General features: G+C 46.7%; 6 protein-coding genes across 6 annotated transcripts; 5 read left to right on the top strand and 1 right to left on the bottom strand.

Moving 5' to 3' along the window:
• Positions 1-272: 272 nt before the first annotated feature.
• Positions 273-1,655, top strand: N7495_006438 (uncharacterized protein; the record flags this gene model as incomplete). The annotated part of the gene is made up of 1 exon (XM_057209089.1): positions 273-1,655. The coding sequence occupies one exon, from the start codon at positions 273-275 to the stop codon at positions 1,653-1,655; it is 1,383 nt and encodes a 460-aa protein (XP_057062863.1).
• A 2,865-nt stretch (positions 1,656-4,520) lies between these two features.
• Positions 4,521-5,462, top strand: N7495_006437 (uncharacterized protein; the record flags this gene model as incomplete). Its single annotated transcript, XM_057209088.1, has 2 exons — positions 4,521-4,756; positions 4,820-5,462. The coding sequence occupies 2 exons, from the start codon at positions 4,521-4,523 to the stop codon at positions 5,460-5,462; spliced, it is 879 nt and encodes a 292-aa protein (XP_057062862.1).
• A 337-nt stretch (positions 5,463-5,799) lies between these two features.
• On the top strand, positions 5,800-7,540 carry N7495_006436 (uncharacterized protein; the record flags this gene model as incomplete). Its single annotated transcript, XM_057209087.1, has 2 exons — positions 5,800-6,100; positions 6,177-7,540. The coding sequence occupies 2 exons, from the start codon at positions 5,800-5,802 to the stop codon at positions 7,538-7,540; spliced, it is 1,665 nt and encodes a 554-aa protein (XP_057062861.1).
• A 604-nt stretch (positions 7,541-8,144) lies between these two features.
• N7495_006435 (uncharacterized protein) lies at positions 8,145-8,636 on the bottom strand (the record flags this gene model as incomplete). The annotated part of the gene is made up of 1 exon (XM_057209086.1): positions 8,145-8,636. One exon carries the CDS (start codon positions 8,634-8,636, stop codon positions 8,145-8,147), a length of 492 nt encoding a protein of 163 aa, XP_057062860.1.
• A 1,630-nt stretch (positions 8,637-10,266) lies between these two features.
• On the top strand, positions 10,267-11,869 carry N7495_006434 (adaptor protein STE50; the record flags this gene model as incomplete). Its single annotated transcript, XM_057209085.1, has 3 exons — positions 10,267-10,540; positions 10,608-10,769; positions 10,824-11,869. 3 exons carry the CDS (start codon positions 10,267-10,269, stop codon positions 11,867-11,869), a joined length of 1,482 nt encoding a protein of 493 aa, XP_057062859.1.
• A 548-nt stretch (positions 11,870-12,417) lies between these two features.
• Positions 12,418-13,906, top strand: N7495_006433 (chitin deacetylase CDA6; the record flags this gene model as incomplete). Its single annotated transcript, XM_057209084.1, has 2 exons — positions 12,418-12,667; positions 12,726-13,906. 2 exons carry the CDS (start codon positions 12,418-12,420, stop codon positions 13,904-13,906), a joined length of 1,431 nt encoding a protein of 476 aa, XP_057062858.1.
• Between the last annotated feature and the right edge of the window lie 297 nt (positions 13,907-14,203).

Below are 14,203 nucleotides of genomic sequence, written 5' to 3'. Positions count from 1 at the left end.
TAAGACTTAATGGTGGTGGATATGACAAAAGTGGAGTCTCAAGGGGTGAGCACTACGTAACGACAAATAGGGGGACAGGAAGACAGACTCGGAAAGAAAAAAAAGTTCAATGTTGGGATTGAGCCAAGAAAGAGAGACCATCCACTTCTGTCAATACTTCCTTTTCTCTTTTTCAATCTTTCCTTCCTTTTCCTGTTCCTTCCCGAACGCACGTGAGTGGAACACGTCCACACATCAATTCCTCGAGATAATTCATCTCTTCTCTGCCCATCATGGTTCGCCCTCGTGGTGGATCGACACTCGGCGTCGACATTCGTGGTGATACTAGCGCCCCCGCGATGTCCACCATGAACGATGTGAGCCCGATCGAGCCAACATTCAAGGTATGTAGTCCCAGCAGACCCAGAAGGAGGCTCCGCAGCTGTCTGTACTCACGCCGCACCTCGTCGCATCAGCATTTCGATACTCAATTACCCGCAAAGACACAAACTAAGCGTCATCATCGTCGTCGCTCACTCCTCCATCGTTTTGCAGACCTTTGCCTGAAATACACATGGCTTCTTCCGCTGCTCGTCCTGCTCTTCCTGCTAGCTCTCTATGCCATCAACCCGACACCGTCGAACCCGATGCATAGCGCCATCTTCCTGTCGTATCCCCAGGCGCCCAAAACCCCCGGTGGACCTATCATGTACGGCAAGGGTAAAAAGGACATCGCCTTTGTGGCCTTCTATACTGTCGTTCTATCCTTCACCCGCGAGTTCATGATGCAGCAGGTCATCCGTCCATTGGCCGTACGCGCAGGTATCCGCGGCCGCGGCAAGACCGCTCGATTCATGGAACAGGTATACACCGCGATCTACTTTGGTATCTTTGGACCCTTCGGATTGTACGTCATGAAGCGATCGGACATCTGGTACTTTAACACCACCGCGATGTTTGAGGGATTCCCACACCGCGAGCACGAGCCCTTCTTCAAGGCTTACTACCTTCTAGAGGCGAGCTACTGGGCCCAGCAGGCCATTGTGCTCATGCTGCAGCTTGAGAAGCCCCGCAAAGATTTTAAGGAGTTGGTGGGACACCATATCATCACTCTGGCATTGATTGCGCTGAGCTACCGCTTCCACTTCACTTACATGGGTATTGCCGTGTATATTACTCACGACATCTCGGACTTTTTCCTCGCGACTTCCAAGACCCTCAACTACCTAGATTCGTACATCACCATCCCGTACTTCGCTACCTTCGTGGGCATGTGGATCTACCTCCGTCATTTCCTCAACCTCAAGATTCTCTGGGCCGTACTGACCGAGTTCCGTACTGTCGGACCCTTCGAGTTGAACTGGGAGACGCAGCAGTACAAGTGCTGGATCAGTCAGTACATCACATTTGGTCTGTTGGCCAGTCTGCAGGCTGTCAACCTCTTCTGGCTCTTCCTGATCCTGCGCATTCTGGCCAACTACGTCTTCAACAACATCACCAAGGACGAACGCAGTGATGACGAAGAGGAGATCGAAGAAGAAGCCGAGGCCAAGACCGACGTAGCTGTGGCCACTGGCATAGAAAACAAGGCTCCCCAGGTCCTCATCAACGGTGAGCCTGAACCTGAACCTGTTCTTGAGCAGCGCGGTCCCCGGACACGTAGCCGTAAGGCTTAAATTTCCCCCATTCAATGAAACATCAACTTTAGGTTGGTCACAGTGACGGGTCCTTTCTTGTCTCTACTTTTATCGATTTGTTATTGTCACTGATCGATCTCATATACGGCGGGATGAGAAAACTCCCCCGCTTATTTAATATCTACACATATGGAGGGATTGAGTGGGTTGAGATGTTTTGGTTTAAATTGTGAAAGCGTTGATATACACTGAAACTATGCAACGACGAACCTCAACATGCATTCATGTTGTACGAGTATGGATACGAGCATGATTGTGACAACGACGATCATGAGGTTTGGGTATTTGGCGACTGGTTAAGCTTGATACGGTTTGATATTGACAATGTGGCACCGCCCGACTCCTACACAGTCTACTTCTTCTGTGTTTATTCATACTTTTCGGCTCTTCTGCTCAATTTCTACTGACCTCCTTGCCGCTTATCCTTTTAGCCTGTTTTGACTGATGCTCTGAAACGAATATATCAATGATTTACATGCTATGCTAGGGGCTTTGCAATAGTAGAGAAGATGAAAATGTATAGATTTTGTTTCCGATTTTGTATAGAGGTTTGAACATCATTTCAAATGTGGCAGGAGACATTCGTGGAGGGCAAATAAGCCGGTGCTCGCGACCTCTTCTTGATACGTTGCCTGTCTGTCCCTTAGGACTTCTTAGCTGGCTTCCCCTCTCCACGTTATCGAAGCATTCCGCGTGCGAAAGCAATTTGAGAACCACACTGTCAACGAGAAAAACAAGCATTTGTTTCCCTGCTTAGAACACGTAATGGTCTTTGCAGGATTGCTTCCATCAAATCGTCTGCCATATTGTCTATGCAGTCATTGACTCTGAAAGCTGTGCGGTGGATGTCTCAAGACAGACAGGTGAGATAAGGAATCAACGACTGAGCATAAGAGGTTGATGGCCCATGAGGAAGCGAAGTCATCGACAAAGCTGGTTTGTGCTGTTCTGGGGCAGAGTGTTGCAAATGCTGCGATAAAGCCTTGATGCGTGTGCGCTTCCAGTGAATGAAATGTGCCCAGAAGCAGTGATGTCAGCAGATGGTTGAATCGCTACTATTGCTTAGACAGGGATCCTCCATAGCTGCTGCCAACATGCGCAGGTATCGTCCACCTCAAATATGTTGAAGGTATGGCGCTCACTCGGGACAGAACGGCCTATTAGTTCAAGACTTTGGTCAGTTCAAAAGGAAATATGAGTACCCCATCGAACTCGATATTGTTTGGGGTATCTTTCTCTCCAATAAATGTTCTGAATGCTTGCTCAGACCAGAATCCCTTAGGATAGGGAGGATTTTGTGTGCTATTTGCAACGGCAGCACCTTGCTCGGGATTTGGCCCATGTACTCAATCTGAGAGCCAACTGGGCGTAATTTAAGTGAAAGAGCGTTGCAGATCAATTCCCGTTCTGCGTGCGCTCGCGGGGTGGCATGGAGCAGGCATTAACAACACTCAATTCTGGACAGGCAGGCAGATGAATGTAGTGTGAGAAGTTCAACATCCAATCATGAGTAGGCTGAAAGCAGCTGAGTGAGTAACATCAACTTGAACTTCTCGCCCAAAGTTATGGAGACGGAAGGTCATCTTGGCTTATCTGTGAGAGGTTTGAGGTTAGTAAAAGCTCGGTTAAAGATGATATATACTAAAAAGGGGCTGTGCTTTCTATACCCCAGTCATAATCGAGAGAAATGTTGTCCATTAGCTAATGCTATTGATCCGATAAACAAGTTCTTGATATTTAGGAAAAATTGAAGTTGATTAAGAGTGCGGATTTTATATCTCGTACTTTATACATATGACATCATTGGAGACTGCAATGAGGAGATATTCATCAGGATCCATTGATATTGAGAAAAGTACGCACTTATATACAGGAGATACTTCATACTTGAGAGATCGGTCACACTTGATAGCCATGATATCTGCTGAAACTGTTGAAAATTGCGATGCGCACAATTTCAGTCAGGATTCAGTTAAAATGAAAAAGCATACACTTTATATCCTGGACATGAGTTAAAATTGAGAAAGTGGAAAGCATCGTAACGCGCAACGCACACGTTCCTCAGTCTGTACCGAAATTGACGCAAATTGGTGACTTGTGTTTAGTGAATCGACAGGTTGCAGATAGCCAGTTCGTAGGTCATAGTTTATAGTCATACGGTGAACAGATGATATCAGTTGCCCGTGTGGTGTAGGTGGCCTACATTGGTCATTCTTGTCCTGATCTGAGTAACTTGCTAGGCCGATCTCAGATTCTCGTCTACCGGATGCGAAGAACACAATATACCGATTTCGGATTTTGGGTGCTCACCATTGCACAAGGTGATGATTAAACTTGAGTGAAAGTAAGGTGAGAGTAAGGTGGAAGCAGTTCAGGATGTCGCTATATAATCTAAAGTCTAGATGTCACACTTGTAGGTCCTGCCTAGGTAGGCCAGTATCATGAGGTCATTAGTTTGACCAGAATATCTGCTAAATCATTACCCAAAGCAAGCTGGGAATAGATGCTTCAAATCTTTCTCTAATATCTTTTAACTGAAAATTAAACGATGGGACCTGGGCAGCTCCTACGTTGCAGTATCTGTTGGTTCACATACCGATAATTGCTCCCGAATATCATAAACCAAGAGAAATCACATAGAATATACCTAGGTAGTTGCTATTTACGGCCTGCGCATTATTATAAGTTCAACGCGATGTGCATACTACCGCGGATATTCGATTGGCGGTGATATAAGGCGGTGGGTTAATACCGGCAGAATACTGATCAAACACCGTCATGTTCGTTTTTCCCTCCTTGTCCATCCTTCTTCCCAGTTTTCTAATAAATTTTCCAATTGCAATCATGTCGATGGCAGAACAAAACTCTATCAAGGAGCTTATCAATAAGCATGTGTACCAGTTGGGAGATCCCGATGCTGATCTTCGATACATGGCCTTGAACGACCTGTCCACCCTTATGCGAAGTCCCACGTCGAACTTTCTCACAACAGACCGTGATACATCAACTATCCTCTATCACGGAATTATCAAAGCTTTAGAAGACCAGAATGGTGATGTACAAAACCAAGCACTGGAATGGTAAGCACCTTAATTTTCCTACTTTAACTAATATGACACTAATCATTGATACGACGGGTACAGTCTCGCTCCATTGGCTCCCAGAATGACTATCACCACTATATTCCCTCTTATTCAACGATTGGCCGATCTGACAACATCCTCCTCCGTCGATAGCCTCTACAGCACTGCCTTACGCACCGTTATCGAGAGTCTCCCCCGTCCTCAAATCGGTCAGCCTGCGCCAGATGCCACCCTCCAAGCATATAAAGTAGTCTGCGAAGCTCTCCTGCCAAAGCTGACTGGCTCAGGTGAACACGGCATGCTGGTTAAGGATCCCTCAAAGGGATTCCGTAGCGACGCTCTCGAGGTGCTTATTGCAACCATCGCCTGCTTTGGACCACTCCTCAAGAAAGAAGAGCTGGACTCCCTGACAACACCTGTCGTTGAGATTATCAATAACGAAACATCAGGGACTGTGGTCACCAAACGAGCGCTCACAGCTTTGTCGGCTTTGGTACAGTTCTTTTCTGACAAGCAACTTGCCGACTTTCTGGCCCATCTATCAAAGTCCTTGTCATCACCTGCTATCTCCACTGTACAGCGCAGCCAGTTGATCGCAACTGTTGGAGCTATTGCCAAGAATAACTCGGCGAAAATCGGTCCACATCTCACTACCCTGGTACCTTTCGTCTTTGCCGCAGTCGACGAGCAAATTGTGGCTTAATAAGTCAATATTCGTTAACTCTGGTCGCGTCCTGATACCCAAATAGAATGAATCATGACAGTTGAATCCAAACCCGTAGCTCTCTTCTGAGCCTGTTGCTATGAATGATGAATATTCAAAATTGAAGATTTTTGAATCTTGAATTAGAGAACGTAGTCTCCGGGATTGGAATCACCACTGCTAGACTTACCCAGTCTGGAAATAAATTCAAAGTCCGAATGTTCACTTCAATTAATTCATACTTGGCTCTTATCATCACGTGGGCCCGCGACTGTGTTCTAAGAAACGCGTCGATAAGCTCGTCTTTTTCTCTCTGAGCATCGCGATATCAGTAAGAATGAGCTGGGACCGCATCATTCAGGACTCCGATGACGAGGAGATCCTCATTGAAGATGACTTTCCAACATCAACCGATCCACTACAGGGCCACAACTACTCTCCAACGCAAGAAAATCAACCCGTAGAGTATCAAACAGATTACCCAATCGAGCCTTCCCACAATGCCAGCCAACAGCTGAGCGTCAACTTCGATCAATTCCTGCAGTCACAAGAAGGGTTTGAACCAATTACTGCTTCCCAGCAACGCTTGGAGGCAAGATGGATTCCCTCGGTCAATGAAGGTGGGGCCGAATCAATTGGTGCGTTCCAGACCAATGCACTGCACTATCAGATGCCCGGTCATTCTCCAATGTCAATCTACTGACATTAGTGAAGGTCCCATGATGAGGGAAATTGGAATGGCTCAACAGAAACTTTTCGACGATGTCGGCTCCAGTGCAGGCCATCTCCCTTCAACAACGCCATATCCTAGCGAGATCTCCCAGCCAGGATCATTCCCCACGACGCAAAACTATCAGATCCAGCCAACGATTCAAATGGCTAGCAGTTTCAATGTGATTTTGAACCATGCCATCGATCCATTTAGGGAAGGTGGAGACACACAGCTTATTGAATCAGTTCATGCCCACCAAGCCTACGACTATAGCATACCCGCTACATCGAACAGCATCGCCTCACCCTTAGGCGCAACATCCGAGAAAATGACAACAACGTATACTCATGTCAACTTGAATTCAGGTACCAACTACTTGCAAAAGCCATTAGAGCAGTCAAAGACGTTCAATCCAACAATGAATTCTCCACATGATACAGAGCCGTCATCTTCTGTCGCGTCGCCGTTGAAACGATCGAAGAGCCATAATGGTAGCCCAGGCACGATCTGTCCGCATTCACCAGGTGGACTCCACGATGAGCTTTCGATGCCTGTCGTGGTTGTGGAGGTATCTAGCGTAAAGAAGGGCCGCGGGCGTCCAAGGAAACAAGCCATTCCGCAAGATGACGATGATGACGAGCTTGCTATGACTGTATCTCCTGAGGTTCCTGCCAATGGCGCTGCTGAGCCCGCAGTCGTGGTTCCTCCCAGCCGGAAAAATAATGCATTAGAGCTCCCCCAGGAGCCTGATAAAGAGCATGAGAAGGCTCCAAAGGCTCCAAGGAAGAAAGGGGTCAAAAGGAGCAAGACTGCTTCTGCTGTGCTCGAGAAATCACGGAAAGAGGTTATAGATGACGATGTCATCTGGGTAGAGTCCAGACCACTGGAAGAAATTACGAATAATACAGAGGCTGCTGAGTCCGAGAATCCAACCCCGAGTATTCCTGCCACGATCTCTTCAGTTCCAGCTACCATTGAAGCAAAGCCCCCGCCCAAAAAACGAGGACGTAAACGCAAGACAGCCGATGTAACCGAACCTGAGCCTGCCCAAGCACCGGAAGAGCAGACAACAGCACCGGCCGCTATTCAAGCTTCCATATTAATCGAAAATACAGAATCAAAGCAAGAAACAAAATCTACCAGCAATTATCAAACTTCACAGCCAGAATTAACTGCTCTTACAAAATCATCCGAGCTCCCTCCACAGACGCCCTTGGAACAATCTACCAATGAGTCGGGAACTGGTACCACACGTAAAGTACCGTCCAAGTACAGTCCCATCATGTCGACTAGCAAAGTGCCATATCGGGTTGGTTTGAGTCGGAATGCGCGGATTGCACCGTTGCTTAAGATGGTACGAAAGTGATTTTGGGAATCGGATGAGCTCTTCACCTTTTGCCTCTCTTTCCATTTGATTTATGATTCCTTCTTATGACTCGTCTTCTTGGAGTTTATTACTGTGCTATTATTATACCCATTTCTGCATTCTTTTTAGGAAGATTATCTTCTGTTCACCTACCAATTCAACCCAAAGGCACTGGCGATTGACCTCGTGATATTTTTGTATATCCCTCAAACTACAGACGTTCTAGTCCAGCTACAGACCAGGCATCAAGCCTTTGAGCTAACTAACCTATATACTTACTACCCACATCAAGATGTTCTTACTCCTAGCTCTGGAAGTAAGGTATAGCTTACAAAGTAAAGAACATGATTTGACCATCACATCTGCACCATCTAACACTTCAGCATAAACCAAATTCTGAGTTGTTATATGTATGAAGTTTTTGAGATTAGACTTCTCAAGGATTCTTGTTATACGATGGTAACTAACAAACTTGAAGGGAATGACTGCTACTAGTAGTTAGCATGTATTTGAACATTGGACGAAAGTTAAGTAAAGATGTGGAATGTAATAGAGGACAAAAAGCAAAGGAAGAAAACATGCGCCGCCATGCAAGAGTCGTTATTTAGGACTTCTCCTCGTCCTCAAGGTCAACCATTTCACGGAGGATGTCCTTCAATCCACGGACACCCTCGTCGACCACGGCCTCAGGTATCCGTACATCAACATCTTCAATGTATTTGGCAGGGTCGTAAGGGCCGTCTGGATTGTTGGCCCCGGTTGATTTGCCTTTCTTGGTACCATTGCTTTTGTCTTTGGTACCGTTCGCCGAGACACCATTCTGTTCAGCAGAGTGTTTAGAACCAAGTGCGGGATGTGATCTCCCCTCAGCAGAGGCAATGACGGCGTCCATCACATCGTCAAAGGTCTCACAGCGGCCGGCGCGGAGGAGTTCGGTGGCGAGGCCGGTGATCCGCTCAGTCCAACCACAGCGGTTTAATGAGCCAAGTAATGACTCTTGCAAATCTTCAAGCGAACTTGTAGCGGAGAGTTTCGTCAGGAGATCGGATTCAAGAGCATCAGGAGTGGCTCCACCAGTGGGGGTGGAAGATGGCATGTCCGATATTAAATGCGCCGGGAGTCTGATCATGCATTTTTCAGTTAGCGCTGCAAGTTTAAAAAGGCCAATGCAATATTAAGGCATGACAACAAGTGTGATCTGGTTCAAGCCAGGGCAAGCAAGATGTACCTTTTGAAGGGATCCGTGAGATGTTCGAAGCTATGATCAGCCAAATCCGTATTGCGGAGACGGAGTCGGAGGTAGTTTGAGAGTTGGGAGAGAGGAGAGGAGGACGGAACGAGGCCAGGGAAGGAGACACTGGGCTATTTGAATTTACCCATTGGTGACACTAGGACTAATTAGCATCCACTCAAAGTGGAAGTTGAAGTATATGAATGTCAATGGGTAAATTGGAGAATCGATTTATCCTCATTGGGACGCACAGGCCAATCGGCGTGGAGTGTAGGCGATGGGGCGGTGAGTACGAGTACGAGTAGATATGAGATTGATATTGCCTAGGTAACCTATTCAATAAATCGATATTTCTTAATTCCAAACGACTATTAAATTTGATTTTTGAAACTTCAGAAGAACAGGTGAGGCTCTCGACTGAGCATCGACGTCAGACCGAGACGGTTTTACTGTTTATCCTTGTACTTATAGATCCAAACATAGGGCTATCCGTATGCATGCCCGGGTATGGCCTCCAGGGTTGTCTTCCAGATTTCAGTGACGGTTATGATACTAAGTGAAAGCTTTGGTCGGGCATTAGCTTCGTCATTTTGATCTTTTAGATGTCAAAATCTTCCAAGGAATGGCTCCCAAGATTGTTACATCTTTTCTGCCTCCCGAAGTCCAAGGAAACCATCCCTATTGACTTCATCTGGACTCCAAGTTTATTTGGCAAGAAAATATGAATTTAGTAAATAACCGTACTTGGGATCCAGTCACCTCAAACAGATTACGGAAAAAGGTGGGGATGTGGTCCGGCACGTTCCTATACTTTATTTTTTGTTAAATCTGATAGAACAGAATGGAGATACATTTCATCCAAAGACATATACTGGCACATATCTCGGTTCATAAGTAAGCATAATTTACAAAGATGAACCAATGAAATTAAAAAACAGCCCGATATCAGGAGTTGTAAAAAGAAAGACCAAATTGGCCTAAGCGTCTTTGAGTCCAGGCCCAGTCACGTGCACACTATCGAATCTCTCCCATTTGCGACGCTCATCCACTTGCAAGTTCCCCAGACTCGATCTGTCAATTCTCTTTTTCGCCAGCCCTCGCTTGAATTCTGCTGAATGCTGAATTCCACGTTTTTCTCAGCCCTAACGTAAACCCCCCACACAAATAGACTGGGACTTCTTGCGCCAGTGGTTCCCCCGCTTTGGCTCCCGCGCCTACCTTTGGTTCATCCTCCGGCGCTTCGCGTCTCCACGGATCAGCTGCAGGACACACTACTAGTAACGACGCTTTTCATCCTCCGCATGTCTATCTGACTCGCTCAGGTTTGCCCTTTCATCCTCCGCCCTTACCATCTCTTAAGGATCTCTCATCCGCATACCTTTACGATCTTTGATTGTCAACTCTCAAAATCATAACGACCTTCCTTCCACTTTGTGGCTTGTGAACGGGAGCTCCCTCTGTTCTTTCACCAACTATTCACTGACACTCTCTCAAAATGTCACTCCACACCAATTTCCACGATATCGATTCTGATGATGCGGATGACGAGTATGAGCGCAGCGTGATTGTCTCCCCACATCTGCAAACAGATTCTGAAATATCTCCTATTGACTCCGATATTGCTTCCTCCGAACATACGCCAACCAAATTTGGCTATCCTAGTGATGGTCCCCGAACTCCACGAGCACTCATAACTGAATGGACGGTGGACGACTGTGTAGACTTTTTGACGTCACTTGGTCTGCTTCAGTACTGTGGATCGTTTCGAGGTGAGCCAACTCCCTGTTGCCCTATGGGGTTTCACTGGTTACATCGTTAACAATCGGCTTTGCACAGAGAATGTAATTGCGGGTGATGTGCTCATTGCGTTAAAACACGATGACCTAAAGGAAATGGGGATCAATAGTGTGGGACATCGACTGACAATCTTGAAAAATGTCTATGAAATCAAAGTCAAGCACGATATTCCCCTTGACGTCGACCACTATATTCCACTTTGTATGATCTCCTGTCCTCATGAATAAGCCCTCTTTTTCTAACACTCATCGATAGCGGCCGATCAGAGCATGAATGAGAACGCCACTCAAGACGATATTGCTAGGTTGATTCAGTCAATCCAAATTAGAGACCAAAGGATTTTTGTGGTTGAGACAGAGATGCGTCGCCTTTCAGAGGACTATCGGCGGCTAAGAGAAGAGATACTTCCTGCTATCAGAATCGCCAAGGACCGATCTCACCCACTGCCTTCCCATTCTTCGGGACAGGACGGCCATCGTGATAGTGTCACCCTCACCTCACCTTCCCAGCTCACTCTCGTGGACCATCCTTCATCTTCGTCAACCTCAAAACTGGCCAGGGCCTTCTCGAAACGCACCTATACAGGTGGAGCCACGCCCAAGAATAACAACTCACCAACCCATATTCCCCCCTCTATCTATGAAGGCAGGAGTCACCATGACGGAGCATCTTTGGATCCATCAACCGCCGCTTCTTCTCATTTGACAGTCATGAATGGAGGTTTACAGCATTCTTCAGGAGTTCCGTCACCAACTTCCCCAAATACCATATCAGCGCATCATCAGACTCTCAATCCTCGATCATATTCCCAACCTGGTTCAGCCAGTCGTTTGGCACACGAACATTCTGATGAATTATCAAGAGCGCCATCCCGAGGGGATCGCTCGACTTCAAGTCAACCACCTTCTGCGCGCACTGAAACCCCGTCTTCAGCACATCGAGTTGAGTCTCGAGGTGCTGGGCCATCCAGTGTGGAAATCTTCAAGTCATTCCGAGTATCTTGGGAAGATCCTTGCTACAAGGTTCTTCCCGCCGCTCTCAGGAAATACAATATTCACAATGATCCGAAAGATTATGCACTATACATTGTCTATGGGGATCAAGAACGATGCCTAGGGCTAGATGAAAAGCCATTGCTTCTCTTCAAGCAACTAGAGAGAGAAGGACGAAAACCAATGTTCATGTTGCGGAAGATTCATCCAGACAATATTTACCCGAGTGCAGCTAGCACAGCTCCGAACAGCGCTGGCTTCGATGGTGGTCGACAGGCGCAAATTAATTTACCCGGTGGTGTTTTGTGATTCGATTCCTCTTCACGATGATGCATTTGTGTCTGCCGCTTGAGATACCCGGTGCCTTATTTTTCTTCCTTGTATCTTATACTCGTTTGCATCTGATTCCATGTTGGCAGTAAGGATTTTGATTGACTCTCGTCTTGTAATAATCCTTTGAATGAGCCTGATTCATCATCTGCAATACATGGAATCACTCTTTCATTTCCCTTCTCAAGCACAGCGGACGTTAAGATTAAACGAATTTAATACCCAATTTAACGCTATATACAACGGCATTATTCTCAGTTTTATAGAGGTTTGAAATGCTGGAATACTCAGTTTCTGCTCAGCCCTAAATCAGCCGGGGCCATACTTAGCTTCCGCCAATGCAATTTTGCTTCAAAAAATGAGCTTGCTGTTTCCTACTCTCGCTCCTTCCATATCTGGACATCATGCTCTCCAAGCTTTTGCTTTCATGCCCTCCCATAGCTCAATCTTCTTCCTCCACCCTTCTTGTTTCGTTGCATTGCAGACTTACCACACATTTTTATCATTTCATTTGCCAAGCTTTCCAGATGCGTTTGTATTCAATTTTGCGCTTTATTGCACTCTTTGCACTGCTTTGCATCGTGAACCTATCTGCTGCCAGCCCGCTAGTTTCAGGCAGTCTACCACCAGAGAAACAGCATGAACCTACTCCTGATGCCGACCAGATTCAGCTCGCAAATCACAGTACTTCAGGTATGACCAGTCAAGTCTTTGACTACCGATGCGGTCCTCCTCACCTGATGTTGTGTCCCCCCAATGCTTGCTGCTCTGGTGCTGGTAGGTCATATTCACATGTGCTTAAATGAGATGATCAGTGACATTTTTCGAATGCAAGGCTTCTGCGGAACGACTAGGGCACACTGTCGCTCCCCCGATTGCCAGATCAACTTTGGGCACTGTGACGCTCACAAGACCCCCAAAGGTACCCCCACGAAGGATATTCCTCGGCCTCACGTCGGCCAAGTTCCGTATGGCCCCGTGGAGATTCGTTCATGCATGATGCCTGGCACAGTTGCCTTGACATTTGACGATGGTCCCTCGAGATACACCGGCGATCTCCTTGATCTTCTCGATCGTTACCACGCCCCCGCGACATTCTTTGTCACCGGTATCAACAACGGTAAAGGCCCGATTGATGACACCGACCTGCCCTGGGCTCGCATGATCGAGCGTATGGTGCGCAGCGGTCATCAAGTTGCCAGTCACACTTGGTCCCACCAAGATTTGAGCAAGATTACCCAGGATCAGCGCCGTGAGCAAATGGAGAAAAATGAAGGTGCTGTGCGGAATATATTAGGATATTTCCCAACATACATGCGTCCGCCTTACTCAAGTTGTGTCAATGGTTGCCTGGAGGATTTGGGCGATTGGGGATATCACATCACTCTGTATGATATCGATACCGACGATTACAAGAATGACGACCCGGCTTTGATCCAGCGATCCAAGGACATATTTGACAAATCTTTGCATTCGGCTAACCCTCTGACGCGATCCTGGTTGGTCATCGCGCATGATGCTCACGAACAAACTGTGTATAATCTCACAGAACACATGCTAAAGACGATCTTCCGTCTCGGATTCCGCCCAGTGACCGTTGGCGACTGTTTGCAGGACCCACGTGATAATTGGTATCGTAATGATACAAGCTGGTATGGACGTGATAAGGGGGGTCCCAAGAAGAAAGGCCCCGGAAAGCCCCTCACGCAGACAAACTCGAAAGACGGCACTTGTGGGAAGAACTTCACCTGTTGGGGATCAAAATTTGGCCTTTGTTGCGGTAATAAGGCTAAGTGCGGGAACACAACCACCCACTGTGGTTATGGATGCAACAGCAATGCAGGATACTGTACAGTTGATGTTCCCCCCAGTGGCGATGCCTGGGACCCCCGTGTCCCCAAGTTCCCAAAAGGTGGCAGCAAGACCAGTTCTGAGGCAGACTCTGAATTCCGAACTGTCGGGGCTGCAGCTTTGACCTCTTTGCTTCTGGCTCTCGTGGTTGCGATGTGGATGTGATGAGTTGGCGCATTTTTTTCGGGTTTCATTGGAAACTAGGTATACGTTAGTTATGTTCATAAGCATGATCGTTCTGAGCTTATCGTGTCATTCGTTATAGCCTTCTGATAATGAAAACCCGTTCAAAGGTTACTGACAGCCATGAGTTGATCCAGAAAATAGACTGTACATGTCAAATTGTCTACAGATTTTCAGTGATAGCTAGGTAATTTTAGAAAATGAAAGTTTCTGGATATAGTATAGTAACTTCCAAATTTTCTGATTAGATCTTTGGAAATGAGAAGAACTTATATCTGA

This window comes from Penicillium taxi, assembly GCF_028828555.1.
Source record: "Penicillium taxi strain IBT 34144 chromosome Unknown utg000004l_segment0_segment0, whole genome shotgun sequence".
NCBI classification, from domain to species: Eukaryota; Fungi; Ascomycota; class Eurotiomycetes; order Eurotiales; family Aspergillaceae; genus Penicillium; species Penicillium taxi.
The sequence above is the reverse complement of the archived record's forward strand: the minus strand, read 5'-3'. Positions and strand labels throughout refer to the sequence as shown.